At 28.2% G+C, this 17,678-nt stretch overlaps 1 protein-coding gene across 1 annotated transcript in view; it reads left to right on the top strand.

The window, feature by feature from the left end:
* Positions 1-17,678, top strand: part of LOC129983866 (uncharacterized) — a 62,905-nt gene that overhangs the window by 16,434 nt on the left and 28,793 nt on the right. Inside the window, exons 10-16 of the mRNA XM_056093534.1 lie at positions 311-521; positions 2,684-2,852; positions 5,464-6,152; positions 7,833-7,879; positions 9,594-9,645; positions 10,292-10,311; positions 12,339-12,543. Of these exons, the coding sequence (XP_055949509.1) occupies positions 311-521; positions 2,684-2,852; positions 5,464-6,152; positions 7,833-7,879; positions 9,594-9,645; positions 10,292-10,311; positions 12,339-12,543 (1,393 nt within the window). The remainder of the gene's footprint in view (positions 1-310; positions 522-2,683; positions 2,853-5,463; positions 6,153-7,832; positions 7,880-9,593; positions 9,646-10,291; positions 10,312-12,338; positions 12,544-17,678) is intronic.

Here is a 17,678-nt window from a genome sequence, read left to right as displayed (position 1 = left end):
TAATGATAAATTTTGATATTTGTAGGACATTACTTTTTCTGTTTTATTTTGCTAACTATTGGTAATGTTGTTTTATAATTTATAAAACCTATAATAACAAATATTGATAATTATTAAATGATAAATTTTGATAAAATTTGATTTATTTTTTCTAATGATAAATTTTGATATTTGTAGGACATTACTTTTCTGTTTTATTTTGCTAACTATTGGTAATGTTGTTTTATAATTTATAAAACCTATAATAACAAATATTGATATTTATTTATTCTAATGATAATTTTTTTTTTTTTTTTTTTTTTTACTGTAGTTGGATGCATCTGTAAGGCTAAACTTGGAGAAAGTTATAAATAGTACAGTAGATAAAATAATTCCTGTTACTCATAAAGATTCAATCTTTAACCTTCAAAAATCTATCCCTGTAATTCCAAATGGATACCTAGTCTATTCAGAACCATTGCGCTTGTTCAAAATAAAAACTCCAATGCCAATTAAACGTATTGAGGAAGCTGAGAATTTAAGTAAGTGCTTTTGCTTTGGCAACATTTACTTTTTTGTGTTTTTAATATTTTTTAGTTTTGTTTTATAATTGTTTATTGTTTAATTTATGATTATCGATTTGCCAATGAACCTAATGCATTCAGAAAGGGTATTTGTTACCTAAATTATTCATTTACTAACCATTGCTTAAATATAGATTTTTGATAATATTTATTTATTTATGCTAAAGGAAAAAAAATTATATAATTTTGTATATAGTTATTTCGTTTTGTTTGTTTTTATATGTAGATTATATGCAATAACATTTATACACAAATCTAATGATGAGTTTTTATAATGAAAGATATTCATTACATTCAAATACCTTACAATTAAAAAAATGTGTAATTAATTATATTTTTATGCTAGATTAATTTATACATAATTGCACTTATACCTATTCTACATATGGTTTTCACTGTAAAAATAATTTTTGAAATTCCATTATTATAGGTTAAAAAATTGTATAATTATAAGATTTCATGCTAGATTGGTTAAATCTGCAGTAAAAATGTACCATATCTCACCTTGGTTTTTATGATATAAACAATTTTTTAAAAAAGCATTTTTATCAAAGACAATTATTTTTTTAGACATTACAATATTTAATTTTTTTTAGATAATAAATTCAGAAAAGTTCATGTAAAAATTCAAACAATAAGAAAAAACAAACAAAAAGAAGAAAAAAAACCTGATGCATTTGCAGATTATTCTTCTACAATCATCAGTCCATACTCATTCCCCTCCCTAAGAAGGGGGGGGGGCATGATTTTGTATTAATATTTGCTCTCACAGATAGATATATGTGGTTTTATTTTTATGGAATGCCTTTTTTTTTCTCTTGCACTATTGACATTTGTGCATGTTACATTTATTTTCTTTATATTTATATACAGTGATTTACATTTATTCACATTATTATTAATCTCACATTTACTTTTGGAATGTCATGAGCTGCAAACCCTGAATTTTTTGAGACACCATTTCCTATAAAACCATTGGTCTTAATTTCTCATTTAACAATAGAGCACAGGCAAATGGTTGAATTTCATTTTAATTTCTATTTGTCTTCCTAAGAAATTAATTATTTATTTCATGTCAGATCTTTAATATTTTATTTTATTCGTTGATCTTTCTTGCTGCAGTTGCAGCAAATGATAATGGAATTAAGTTATTTAGATTAATTTAATTATCAAAGATTTCTACTTTCAGTTCCTCCCATATGCTTTAATACATTGTAGTCAGGTGCCTGTGGTCATAATCCAAAAATGAACAGATGTTTAAGCGCAAGAATTCCATTTGCCTGGTAGATCTGCAATTTTGAAGAAATTTTTGTGTTGAACTAACATGTGAAAAAACTGGATTAACCCATAGAAAACCATGTCCTCATATCAAGTGTTAGTTTTTTTACTTTTGAGTAACCCTGTTTTCATACTCACTTCCTTTCCTATTTCTCGAATTCTTTGCGCCACGGTTTCCTGGTGATAAGATCTAGGCTTCGGAACTGGAGGGCCTCAGGTTCAAGACCTGATTTCACCGAACAACTTTGTGTAAGCAAATCTGGTGCACGTTAAATCTGTCGGGGCCAAACTTCCTCCCACTGGTGTGGAAGTATGGAGAGAAGTGTGCCAGCTCAGGTGTTGTTCTCGTCATCTGACCACAGCTCAAAATTACGAGGTCACCCTAGTGTTGCTTTAAAATGGACAATAATATAACTAAACTAAACTAAGCTTCTGTAACTCTTCCTTTGCATGAATACATTTTTATGATACTAATGGTTTAAATTAACTTTGCAAGCCAAATGAATTGATTCAATAATTTTTTTAGAGTTATTTCATAATATACACAATATTCCATTCTTTTTATTACTGTTAGTTTCACATAGCTTAAATGACATTAATTATATATGATCTTGAATCATACATCTGCAATATTAAGTGGTAATGATTAACTAGTCACAAATAAGCCCATCTTTGGTAATTTATTAAAAATTATTATTCATAGAAATTTTGTGAAAATTTCTGTTGACGTGAATCTGATAAAATTATTTGCCTGACCATGTTTTTTATAGGTTTGTTCTTGTTATATAGAGTGCAAATTTATTTTTCAAAAATTATAATTTTCTTTGTAAAATTTTACACAGGAAAAAAACTGCAGCTGGAAAATTTTATTCCTTTGGCTGTGTGGTGGCTTATCCAGAGACGATATATGCCTCCGATACAGTCATGTGAGCTTTGTGGTTCAAAAAAATTTATTGTTGACAAAAATGACAACTACCCTGATGGCTTTTGTTGGACTTGTGCAAATACAATGTAAGATTCTTTTTTTCTTAAGATAAATATTTACTTTTTCTTCTTATTTATAATTTTATTAATTCCTTCTTAATTAAAGATAATAAAAAAAGGCTACATCAGGGATTATTTATTACTGCAAAACAGAAAAATAGAATATATATATGTGTATTTAAAAAAAAAAAACACGGTAATTTTAAGGGCACATAATATTCTGCATTGTAAATAATTAATTTGATGACGAATTTTGATGAAATTATGTAATATTAAACCTTAAATTATTCTGCATTTTTATAAAAACATGCTAATTTTTTTATATTAATTTTAATGTAATTGTTTAATAAAAGAATTGTGGGTACTTTTCTGTTTCCAAAGGACATTGGCCAAAAATATTTTCACCAAATCGCCAAAAAAAAATAGTCCGGCGATTTTTTTTACGGCTCTTGGAAACAAAAAAGTACCATTACATTCCGAGAGCTGATGGCTACAATTAAATTATTTTCCCCAAATTGGGAGGGGAACAACCCCCCCTCCAAACTTTGCAATTTTTTTTAAGAGCCCTCGGAAACGGAAAAGTACCAAAATCTGTTATGTTAATGTAATCTGTTTCCACTATCTGCATTTGAAATAAAAAACCATGATTTTGAAAAATTATAAAGATTTCAAATCTTCAGCAGGCATAAACATAGACAAAATTATTTCATCATGTTTATGGGTGCAGTACTAGCATAACTTGAAAAATACAAATCTTTTGTTGTGACTGCTCCCATTGTTATCAAACTGTCTTCTTTTAGCAGCAGCACTGATATATATTTTAGTTCAGATTGGTTACTCTTTAATCTACCTGTAAAACATAGGATTTCTGCAATTAAAAAAAAAAAAAAAAATTCAATTTTTTAATATGTTACCTCATTTTTTTAACTGTACCAGTATTAGAATCATTCATGTTTTCAGAAATATTGCAAATTTCTATAACATCAGTATATGTTAATTTTATGAAAACTTATATTATTTTTTAAAAATTTTTTGACTACCTCATTATTTTTTTTTTTTGTAATGAATAGGAATTATTAGAATTTTGTTAACTATTATATAAAAAATCTTGTTAATTGACTATTGCATATATATATGTTATAAACATATTCTTAACAAATTCCTGATCAAGAACTGGGAGCATGAGAACCTGCTTATTTCAGCAGTTTTACAGAGCATGTGTAGAATTAATTAAATAAAAAATGCAGGAATTGCAACAAGAAATAAGTGAGCATTTTAGAATGAAGTTACTATGGGTTAAATTAAGATAAAAATCAGAAAATTAATTGGGATTTAAATTAGATTAAAAGATATCATTACACACACACATAATACACTATCCAAGATTGTTAGATTGACAGTGATGAATGGGAAAATTTTTTACTGATTTTAGAAACTGCTCAAACATACAACAATTGCAAATGTTGATTTATGGTTTATTCTATAGGCTTAGTGATTAACCATTTGTCATGATTGAAAACATTAGATATTTTCTGTATATATGCTGCAAATATCATGGCAATAAGATCTTTATAATTGATGAGACAGGCTTTGACCAGAGACCTTATAAATTTCCTCATGTAAAAATCGAAGAAAGTAATTAAAAACGCACTCTGCAGTTGCACTGCCTTTGATTTATGACTATGTCAGGGTTGCCATGCCACCAGGAGAACAGAAAAACACAGGGAATTAAAAATAGTGTTAATGGGAAATTACAGGGAAATTTTAAAAGTTTCATAAAAACAGGGAAAATATAGCAAATTTTGAGTTTCTTATTTTTTTACCATCTAAATAATGCTGATCTCTAAAGATTGCAAGGATAAAAGATCATAGTCATAACTTCCAAAAGCGAAACAGTATCGTTCACGATTGTGTAATGTGGAACCTCACCTCTTTTCTCTCCCTCCTTTTTCTGTATAGATCATCCCAATTTCGATTTGCAAGATAGTTGTTCTTTTTCGGCAAAATTCCTGAATTGCAACTAATGAGTCTGAGCTTATTCAAAGTAGATTAGAGAAGATTTTTAAATGAATGAGCTGCTTAAAAATTGGCAGAAATGAATGAGTAAATAAAAAATCTTGCCTTGTAGTGTATTTAATGATTTGTATCATGGTAACAAAAATGTTTTGTATTTTATTTCACCCGAATTCTTAATTTTGTGTGACTTACAATTAAAGAGCACGAGAGGTAATATACCTTTCTCTTTTAATATTTAAATTTTGTCTTGCTAAATTCCAGATAATAAATGGTAAAATATTTTTTTTTTTTTCTGTATGCAAATATAAACCCTCTTTTAATATGCTATTATTTTGAATAATGTTAAATTGTTGCTTTTTTTTTTCCTTGCTTTTTCCACTCCTTAAAATTATATTCCATTATAACTAGCCCATGAGTGCTATTTAAACATTTTCTCATATTTTGAATGTATGTGCAGGAAAAACACGAGGAATTTTTTTCCCCAGAGTTGAGTTGCAACCCTATATGTATTTTATATTTTAGTGGGCTTATTTTAGTGTATTTTGTATTTCCTCTAAGCTTTATTTTTAAAAATTGCAATTTTAAAACACTTAGTGTATTTTTATACTATTTATTTTTTCAGTTGTCCTGTTCAAAAACCTATTAAAAGACCAGCTTTTTTTGAGCGTTTCAAATTGTATTCGATACGAGACCTATTGTTATTAACATATCATTGGGCTTGCCAGTCAAGTTTTGAAGAAATAACTCAAGATGTCAACATGGACTGTGAAAAGATTTGGTATTATTTCAAGGCACTTCAAGAACTCTGTCACCAAGTCGCAATTAGAAAAGGAAAATTGGGACTTGTTCCAGGCAGTATGGTGGAGACATCTGTTGTGAAGATGGGAGATGTTTTTATACTAGGAGCCATGGATAGGAAAACACGTTATGTTCGGTTAGAAGCTCTAACTGAATTAGAAGCCTATGAATCCTCCCGTCATATCAGTCTATTAGAACAATGGGTTAATAAACATGGCACAATAATAAGTGAGAATCAGCTTCCTGATACTTGTCTATTAAATATTCAAAAAGTTGCTGCAGATCCTATTGTTTTAGATCCTAATAGTTCACTACCACACACATTGAACATTTCAAAATACCTGTCCAAAAATATGACAACCATATTTGGAATGGTTAATCAACATACTTTGAAAAAAAATGATATCCAAGGTTTTTTGTATGAGCTTCAGTGGCGAGTTAAATATGGAAAATTCGTGGATATGTCATTTTGGAGTATTCTCAACCACATCAGAGAACAAAATCCAGAAGAAAGTGAGTAGTTTTAATATATGTATTTAGAAAAAAAAAAAGCAAATTTAGTTTTTCATTGTTGAGATAAAAACAAAAAAATAAATGGTTAAACTAATTTAAAAATAGTTATATTTATTTTAATGTTTTTTTTCTTGAAACTCATAGCATATATTTTCTGGTTGAATGTCTCACATCGGAAGTCATTACATTTTGTACCAATTCATTTTTTGCCTATCTTATTAATGTAAATAAGTTTTCCTGTGTGTGAGTTGTAAAGATTTGTTGCATTGTTGAATCCAAAAAATATAAATTGTGCTTCTATATATATATATATATATTATAAGTAACCAAAAATATAAGCAATACGAAATTAAAACTTATTTCTGAAACAATCTAAATTATTTCGGAAGCGAAACTAAAAATTTTTAACTTCAATTTATTTCACTACATGTATTTTATGTACAAGAAGCGATGATAAAACTTTCGTCCATTTACACCGCGATGCAAGAGCCAAAATTTTTTCTCTTTGTCCATTTTTCTATGAGATTTTATTAGGGATATCTTTGACACATGTTGATTTAGGAAAAGGAATTTTAGGAATCTTTAAAAGCGTATTGTAAGCATTAAAGATTTTTATCCCTTCACTCGAGAGTGTGGGAAATGCTGAGACCAGCGGTTTTATTGAGTCCATATAGAATTAATTAGATAAAAAAGTGGACCAGTAAATGGGAGAACATTTTAGAATGAATATGGGCTAAGTTAAGATAAAATTTAGGAAATTAATTAGAATTTAAATTAATATATATATACACATATATACACACAGTCAAACCTTAGTTAATGATCACTTCTCGGAATAAGAGATTCACGCAATGAGCAAAACAAAATATTAAAAAAAGACTTGCTAAGTGAGCAATGTTTTGCAGAACAAGTGGTGAGAATTTTGCTGGCTTGTCCGTATATCAGTCTGTGTTGAGTGTTTGTTTGAAGAAATTGAAGAACTTTTGGCTGAATAGCATTTTTGAATATGACTAAAGAATTTGAGCAAGTACCTGTATAGTCTTAATCAATGAAATTTTGGCTCTGGACATGATTATGGATTAAAGGTGGATGGCAATGACATCAATGAGCTGGTGGAAGAACTCAGACAAAGTTACTGAATTGCCTTATGCAAATGCACTCTGTTTCACAGTTAAAAGCTGCAGAGGATAATTAATCAGGAAAGTAAGAAATATAAAGGTAACAGAACAACAACTTGATAGTGAAATAAGGGAGAACTGAAAGTTTGGGAAACTAATGCATCATATGTTAAGAAGCTTCACTCTGATAAGACAGTAGCTATGCATGCTACAAATTCATTTAACAATAATGTTATGTCTTATTATCACCAAATTTTAAAGCATAGCTAAAGACAAATGTCTTTAAACAAATTTCTTCTAGAAATGCATGCGTTATAAGTAATAAATTATATTATTATAAATTTAGTTGATTAATTTTTTTGGAATGGAACATGTTTTATTTTACATGGATTCCTATGGGAATTTTTTTTTTTATTTAATAAGTTTTTCCATTACAAGTAAGAGTCAGGAACGACTTCTGTTCATTAAGTGAGGTTACACTGCATATTTGTCTTTGCTTAATGTTGCCTAGCATTCATTTGAACTGTAATTTATTAATGTTAAAATTTACTGTTTTTTAAAGGTTCAACAGTTCAGATTAGAAAAGGTGAATTTCCATGTGATTTATCTGTAAGTAATGCTTTCTATTATATTTTTATTTGCGAATATTTTTTTTAGTGTAATAATGTTTCTTTACTAGTAAAAGAGAATCGATTTTATCTATTAGTCGTTTTTGGCTATTTCACAAAATTCCTGGCCATTTGAACTAGAGTTATTAAACTTGCTGCAAAAATTGGGACCACATGCCTTGTAAGAAATTTTTTATGCTAATTAGAATTTGGAAGAATTAAGGATTAGGCAAAATTTAAATATTTGTCTGTAATAACTTCTGTAAATGTTACAGTGCAAAGATGATATTTACTCCACTTTAGGTTTAAAGCATTTTCTTTTCATTAATACTAATTTATAAATCGTATATTTTTTTCTTCTAAATTTTGAAAATTTTTTAAGCTTTTTTGCATAATTTACAATAGTAATAAACAATTGTTAATTGTTTCAATGAAATTTAAACTGCTTTCACTCTATCATCAAACATTTAATTTGGTGATTTTCTTACATTTTTGAGAGCTAACAAAGAAGGGTTCATTTATTTTTTTGTACCATCTAAACAAGGAATAAAAAAGCGAAATTAGGGTACTGATAAAAAAAAAGCATATTTATAAAAAAAAGCAAAGTATTTATAAGATTGATTACTTGGATAATAATATTTTTAATAACACTAGAAAGATTCACCAACTTAATAAAAAGAACAAGTGCACTTGAATTTTTAAAGGAGTAATGAATATCAAATTATTCATAATGTATTTAATTGGTGCCATTTAATTGCTAAGGGTGACCAATTTATAATAATAAGTCTGGAAACATCTAGGCTGATTTGGTTTTTGTGTTTCTTTAGACATCAATTATTTCAATTATGCATTCTTTCTATGCTTATTTTCTTGAAACATGTAAATGCTTAGATTTAATCCAAAATATATACTTGAGATAGTGATTTTAATGTGTAGTTCTATCCCTCTTTTAAATGGAACATAAGACATGGCATCCTTTTTGATACAAGTACTGAGAATTCAATAATTATTTCAAATTTTCATTTAGAAATTGATCAGGATTTTATTTTTTATTTCCATAAATTCTGCCATTTATTACAAGAAAGAACAATAATTTATGTAGATTGATTGTAATGAAAGACTGGGAAGAGAATGTGATCTCCAAATATAGTCGTACCTAACCCCTTTAGGCCAGATGCATTTAAAGCACCGGTTTTATTAAATTTCTTTTAAATTATGTTAAAAATACCAATATTAAGGCACTTGTAAAATCAAATTTAATTCATATACAAAAAGTAACATAAAAACTTATTTTTTGAAATAAATATTTAAAGATCTTTAAAATATCATAAAATATACTAAAAAAATGGTGGTAACTAATACTCATTGCATTCCCCAAGAATGAATCAAATAGAGGGGGGAAAGAAAAAGAAAAGAGATTTCAAAATGACAAACATTAACTACAAAATCTAGTTAGTGCTTGGTAATTTACCAGTAAAATAAATTTTACCAGTTAAAATTTATTTAGTAGTTTGACAATATATATTGACTTGTCTGACAAAGCAATGGAATAAAAACAATGAAATAGCTCTCAATGAGAATGCTGAATATTAATGGGTTAAATTTGTATACATTTTTTCCTTGTGCTGAAATTTTGATTGAAACTTTTACTTTTAGAAATTTTTTACTTGTAAAAATTTATATTTTGTATTTATATGAGTATTAAATTCTTATAGAATATGGAAGTGAACAATGCTTTTTATGTCCGGTGGGGACCAAATTTCGAAGGTAAATAAAATTGTTTTGTATCATATTAGGAATGTTTAGCATCCTCAGCCCACTTGCACTACTATTAATTTGTATGCATTTTATACATTATTCATTTTTATATACTTATATTATCTTGAGTTTATTATTGTAATGTGTTAGAAAATTTTAAAATTTCTCTTTCTTAATTGCTTTCATTACTTCATTACTTTTGCATTAGTTATGCAGTGTTTATATATACATAAATTAGGCTCTACTTTTTATATTAGATTGTATTTGATGCACCATTGCTGATTTTTTTTATTTCTTTAATGATTAAGTTAGTTAATTAAATAATATTTAGTTGGATTAACACATGATGAAAAATGTCAGTACTAGTATCCTAAATTTTGCTATTATTTGCTTTCCATCAGCACATGATTATAACATTGTTTTTGCTGTGCCAGATAGATTTATTGTTACACTTCCTTTAAAGAAAAATTAAAAGATTTTTAGTATTAAAAGTAAGCCAAGTGTTAATACATGTCAGGGTGTCATCATCTGAAATGCTGTTTTACTGCTGAAATGCTGTGATACGGTTTTAAGTATAATGTTACTTGTGATAGTTTTTATAAAAGAAAATAATGTTCTTTGGGATTTTAATTATGAATCTTGTTTACTTTTCTAGATGGAGAAAAGAATTCTGAGGTAGGTATTGTTTTCATATCTACTGCTATTCATTTGTTTGTTCTCAATTTAAATAGTTAATATATTGTATAAACTAGACGTTTAGTAGGAAGAAAAATTAATTTAGCGAATTTAGCATTCTTAAATGATAGCCTATAAAAGTTTTAAGCTGGATTATAAATTATTATTTCATATCATATAATCATTTAGTCTCTTTTTGAAAAAAAATGAATTTTGTCTTCACGAGTCCAAACAGGTAAAAATTTGAAGATGCCAAATCTGGACTGTATTGCGTGTGTTCTAAAACCTCCCAACAGAATTTTGTTTCAGTTCGTGATTGACTTCCGTCAGTTATCTCAATTCATTTTGCCAACAATACTTATTTCTGATGATTTGAAAGTAGCTATTCAATCATGATTAGAGTGGACATCATATATGCAGTTTTTTTTATTAAAATGTTTTTTAATTTGTTTTTCATGTTAATCTAAAATTACCTATTTAAGTTTATTTAATGAATAAACTTAATATTAATGAATAAATATAATTGTTTTTGGTATTTAGTCTTTTAAAAGACAAATTATGCACCAACTTAATGAGAATCACCTTTCTATAAGCCCCTTTTATGTTTGACATACTTGTGTATATTTTTGGTTGTATGAAGTAATAAAAAAAAATTTTTTTTTGTGTCTTTCTTAATGTCAGTAGTAAATTGCTGAATTTCTAAAACTTTTTGCTACAAAAATTTCATTTTATTTAAATATAGTTGTAGCAAGTTTGATTGTATAATATCAATGAAACTTTATTAATTCTAAGTAGTATAGTATATAATCACAATGCTTAGTAATTATCATTTATTAAATAAAACATTCTACAAAATCGAAGCTTAAAAATAAATGAACTATTCTTCTTTTCTCTTAATCAAAGCTGTTGAATGAAAAGAAAACTTCTTAATTAAGTACTATAAATATTTATTATTACGACGTGAAGAAACTAATTATATTTTTTCATGAACTTTTTTAATTTTATATTTATGGAGTTTATAAGTTTTATTTTAATTATATGTAACTTCACTGAACATATTGATATGAATTTTGAATTTTTAAATTTTTACAATTTTAAATATTTTTTCCAAAATGTAGCAAATAACTTGTAAAACAAAAGCAAATAATCTTTTATTTGATTGTAAAATTAATTCAAAGCTTGTCAAGAAATAATTTTAATAATTATCATGCCATTTTAGAAGAATTACGGCTATTTAAAAATCTTGAAAATGTCTCATGTTAATGAGATATATGAAAATTTTTTATTCTTTTTTAAACATTTATACATGGTTTCACTTTAAGCACGGCCCAATAGTTATTCTTTAATTCCCTCAATATAGCCACATGCTTCAATTGAAATAATATATTAAATGATGTAAGGAATTTTATTTTATTTTGAACAAATAATTGCAGTGTTTAAAAGATATGAAATCTAAATTTTTATTCAGCTCTCCCTAGACCTATTAATCTTTTTTAATTTTTGATGTTCAAATATTTTAAACAAACAAACAAAAAAGTATGTTTCTCTAAAACTAAAACTGAATTAGTTGTGAAACTTAGAATTTCATTATTTTGGTCAATCAATGGCCAACTCAAGAAAATGTTGTATATTAGTCTAGCAGGTATTGAAACTGTCTTATTGAAAATTTAATGACTTTTTTAATTTTTAGTCATTAGTATAAATTAATTTTTTTGAGTTAATAACTTTGTCAGTTTTTATTACTAAGTGGATTAACTTTTTTTGCATTTGTTTTGAAACACTAGTATGTGAAAAGCAATTTACTATGACCAATAAGAATGGAGAAATATATATATATTATATGTCACACTTTATACAAAATTAGCTTTATTGATTCAAGCAATATAAAATATAATACTTTGCATTTTTAGAGCATTTTTCCAATCATGCCTATTTCTAACGATTTGAAATTAGCTATTGAACCATGATTGAAGTAGATATTAAGAGATTTTATTTAAAGCATTTTTCCCCCATGATTATCTTTCAAGGATCCGGAACCCAAGTTATCAGGCAAAGATACCAAATCATACTCAAAGGAATCAAATGGTTGTTTTAGTGATTATTTCCATGATATACCTGAAATTGTTGGAGGATGTTCTATGGTCACTTCTAAATCATTATTGGCTGTCAAGATTCGTTTTGGAGAATCTCCCAATGATATTGATTTTTACAAATCTGATGCGATATGTTTAGGTAAGAAAAATGTCTTATTACACATTTATTATATGTCTTTATGCTATCATTAATTTGTCTAGTACTTAGTTTTCATTGCATGCATTTTTTTTTTCTTTTAACAGATTTTATGTACAAAGTTTTTCTGATTCTATTTTTAAAAAAATTCTATACTTTTTCATCCATAGAACTTTTAGGAAAAATATATATATATGCAAAAGCTCGGAAAAACCAGCTAGAAAAAATTACAATTGTTTTAGATTTATTCATATATTCATAGTAAAATAGTAAGCAAAAATCCTTTTAGCTTTAATTTTCTCTCTCATTTTCAATAACAGAAAGTTATATTTAGATTTTTTTTAAAGGGATTTTGAATTTGTGAAAGTTTAGCATTCTGTGGTTTAAAAAAATTCTATCTAATTAGAAATAATTTTCTTTCACTAAAATGGATTTGACACTCGAAATGGTTTTGTAGATTTCAAGAGTTTCTCTCTATTGTCAATTGCCAAATTGCGTATGTTTTCTTGATTGATAAAAATGGCAATTTAATATACAAATGGTTATCAAATAATGAAAACATCTCTAAATAAAAGTGACCTTTAAGAATAATTATATATCAATGCTTCTTAAGCATTAAACTGTAATCCTAGCTATTGTTGTTTTTTTTTTAAATATAAAAAGTATATCATGGTAATATGATGTAGCTTTAGTGAAGTCGTATATGTCTTGAATTTTTGTCAAAAGCATAAAATGTCTGACCTCACAGACTGTCAAGGAAGCCAAATTATAGGAATTCAACTAGCTGGAATATCTGTGACTGAAATATGCCAAATAAGGCATTTCTATAGGATATTGTCTAAAGGCAAGACAGCATACCCACATTGTGACAAGACAAGCTGGACAAAGCAGAATAGTGGAAGAAGAAACTGAGTGAAAGAGACTGACAGATATTGAAGTGAATGGCGATGTCTTTAAAAATAATGTAGCTAAAATGACTGCAGATTTCAATCAACATTGGTATTCTTAGTGTCTACAATTAAAGTTAGGAAGCATCGTCATACAATTTATGACAGAGCAGCAACTCCTAAGCCATTTGTCACTGATGTTAATACCAGACATCATCTACAGTGGTGCCATAACCACAAAACATGGTCAGTTGATAAGTGGAAGACAGATATATGGTCGAACAAAATCATATTTCATATTTTTCTCCAGACCAGGATGGGTAGATTTTTGGAGGACATTTGCACAAGCATATGATCATGATAGCTTTCTTCCAACTGTCAGGATCTGAAATGGTATGGGCAGCCATGTCATGGTTTTCTGTTAGCCCAATTGTAAGTTTAAAGAAGGATCACTGAGGAGAAATATAGAGAAATTTTAGTTGACAAGGCCTAACCTATGATGCAAATTTTGTTACCCGAAGGAGATGACTGATAATGCTCCTATTCATGTAGCAGGACTTGCCCAATCTTGGTTTAATAGACATAAGGATGAAGTGAAACGCCTGCCTTAGTCTGCATAGTCCTTCAACCACAATATAATTGAATCATTATCGTCTATTTTAGATCGTTCAATCTGAAATCAATATCCTTCACAGCATCACTCCTGAAACTTTCACAATATTTTCATGAAGTATGATACAGTAACCCTCTAAACACTATTCAGCACTTACATGGTTTGATTATCATCAAATCCAAGCTGTATTACATGCATAAGGTACTCTTTATAAGGCGTTGAGCTTTATAATCGAGATTCTTGTATTTGTTTGTGATATTTCCATTATTTTGATAATCACCTGTATATCTGAAAATTTATTTTCATCATGGACTTATTCTTTCAGTGAAAAAAAACTTTATCATTTATCTTAATATTCAAAATTAATGGGTAAAATTTATAATTATTGGGCATCTATTATGTGCTTTTTATGACTATTAATGAAACAAGCATCCATATTTTAACAAAAGAAAGTATTGTGTGTGTACTTAATTATTCAAGTTGCATCTAAAAAGCATGAGGAATCGGAACATAAAACAAATCTTATGAATAAAATACCTTTATTCTCTTTCAAAGTAACTTCAATTGGCTACAATGTACTTTTGGCATTATCAATAAAACTGTTAGAATGAATCAGCGAAGGAGTGTTTTGAAATGGAGTGATCTCACATGTCGTCGTATGTCTGGTATATCTGCAAAATGTGTGCTCTTGAGGCGAAGAAACAAAAAGAAGTCTGCAGATGCCAAATCAATTGAATATGGATGGTGGATGTTCCAGGAGAGTTACATGGCATTTGGCCAAAAAAATTGTGTACACAGATCGCAATATGGGTGCTTGCGTCATGCAAGAAACTCCACTTACTAGTCCTTTAAAACTGTGGGTGAATATGTTGGATGAACAGCAGTAATCTCTTCAAAACAGTTTTGTAAATTCGACATTGACAGTCTGCCCTTCTGGAATAAATACCTGGATCATGCTGTTACTATCAGAAAATGCAATCAAGAGTTTCTTAATCCTATATTTCTGTAGATGCAGTGAAGACAGTGAGCACGATTCCATATTTTGCCATTTTGACTCCTGATTACGTGGAACCAGCTCTTGTCTCCTGTGTCGATGATTTCCAGAAAGGTTGCATCTTGGTCACATGTGTCAATGAAATCCCTAGCAGTGTGCAGGCAGGTATCCCTCTGCTCGTCAGTCATTGGGTGTGGCACAAATTGGGAACAAATCTTGCACTTACCCAAATCTTAATGAATGATGGTGCTAACACTATCCTTGCTAATTCCCAATTCCTCCAATATCCATCGTTGAAAAAGTCGGCGCTTTTGCCACAGTATCTGCCACACCCGCTCGATATTGTCGGAAGTCACACTTGTTGAAAGACAACACGAACATGGTTAATCATCGATGATTTCCTCTCCTTCCTGAAAACATTTGATCCAGTCGTAAATGTATTTTCTACTAACAGTTTCTGTTCCATTCAGCTGCACCAACATTGCATGCATTTCTGTGGCCGTTTTTCTCAATTTGTAGCAAAACTTTATTTGACGTGAGTTTTCGCACACACGCCGTTTGACTGCCTGTAGCAGAATATTCTACATCAATTTCTTGCACTCCTTGCTGTGTTGTGTCTATCTATAGGTCCCTCACCGCTCATGTGTCTCACTCGTGTTACTTTTTAGATATCCATCCATTCACTGAACATTTTAGATACACCATGTATTATGTGTACACTTAATTCTCGAAGTACATCGGACAATTTTGGTTTTAACATACTTGAACAGATGCATTTCGTATTTATTGTAGCACTTTGCAAAAAAATGGTTCATTTCCCACCTTTTCTCTTTTACTTCATGAAACATGATCAGGCATGTAAAATAACAAGTAATTAAATAAGTTTGTTCCTAAATGCTAACAAATTATAAATGATCAGTTGATCATATGTAATGGAGAATTTATTTGAGACATGCTCAAATTCTCATACACACTCAAAACAAATTAAAAAATAACATTTAGGATTTAACAAATAGAAACATTATGAATTCTTTTTTCTTCTATTGAAAGGCAATATTTTATTCCTAAGAGAGTATCTATTCTTGATTCATTATGCAAGTGAATAACTGTAAAATGAAAGGATCGCCTCAACCTAAGGATAAAATATTTCTTATCATTAGATTAAACATTATTCTTTATCGTAACTGTTTGCTTTATTGCTTTGCTTTCACATCTCTGATAATATGAAACTTAACTTTTCCAAACTCACATTCCTTTTTTCTCTCATTTTCTCCATAAAACGCATTGTGCTTTTTATTTGCATTTGTTTAAAGATTTGCCACAAATCAACTAATGAGATTTAATCCTTATCAGACACTAGATTTTTATCATTGGCATAGCTAAGAAAGTATTGCTGTCATCTGAAAGGAGACTTACGACCATTAAGGTTTGGTTAATTACCAGTTGGCATGCTATAAACCATCTATTAGACCATCTGTTAACTAACAAAGGGCTTTTGCAGCATTGCTATTTATTCATCTGGATTCCTCGGATGATAGCCACATGCCATCAACATTATGATGTTTAATGGCACACAACTAAATTTTACTTATTAGAAATTTATATGTTTTTACATTAAAATTATACTAACCATTTGGCTACATATGACATATCAGTATGTTAAGCATTTGTTTGGGCAATAACGCACATGAGGTTCTGATACGTCATTGAAACTGAGGTGAGATTTATCTAGTTAATTCTGGTTTATTTCAAAGTAATGTGTATCTGTTGCAACAGAACAAATAATTTCAGTTGTTTGGTAAACCTTATTTGGGATACACAACTCTAGTTATACGTAGGTGTATATATAATGAATAATATGAAATAAATTCATTCTTGCATAAACTCTACTGCTCTTATTTGCCCACAAAATTAAATATGCACAAAGTGCAAAAAATTTTTCAAATAAATGTTTATTCAAAGGGTTAATGCAGTTTGAAATTATGTGGTAAATAACTGTTAATAGAATAGTGAGGATCACATAAAATATTTATTGTTGTGACATCATGTGTAAATATTTTTTTAATATACATTTACTTCTTCATAATTAAAATAATTTGATGAATGTAAAATTTTTACTTGACTAATAAAACAGAGTTTTAACTATGACAGTCTTTAAATAAGTATGAAAAGTATTTTAATTTCCTTAGAGTTAAAAATTAAATTTTCATTGTTTTGTGATTAATAGAATTGGATGGATTTTAAAGGAAAAATTGAAAACTCTGAAAATATTTTTTATAAATTTTTTTTATGTCAGTAATTCTCAATATTTTTTTTTTTTTTTTTTTTTTTTTTTTTTGTCATGGCACACTTTTAACGATTTCAAAATTTTGCAGCACACAAAGAAAAAGATAAGATGAAAAGTTGTTTGCTTACCTATAATACACTGTGTAAAATAGTTTATGATAATAATTTTGAATGTAAAATAAAATAATATAATATGTACTACAAAAACAGCAGTGCGTGTATTAAGGGATTGATTACAAGGTAATAATAAGAATACTTTTAATGAGAAATTTGAGCTTGATGTTTTTTGATGATTTCGTTTGTAAAAATGACAATGCTTCTCTCATATCATCTTCTACATTTAACAATCTCGATCTTT

The sequence above is a fragment of the Argiope bruennichi genome, chromosome 9 (genome assembly GCF_947563725.1).
Source record: "Argiope bruennichi chromosome 9, qqArgBrue1.1, whole genome shotgun sequence".
Taxonomy (NCBI): Eukaryota; Metazoa; Arthropoda; class Arachnida; order Araneae; family Araneidae; genus Argiope; species Argiope bruennichi.
Note: the sequence above shows the minus strand (reverse complement) of the source record. Positions and strands in the feature narration are given on the sequence as shown.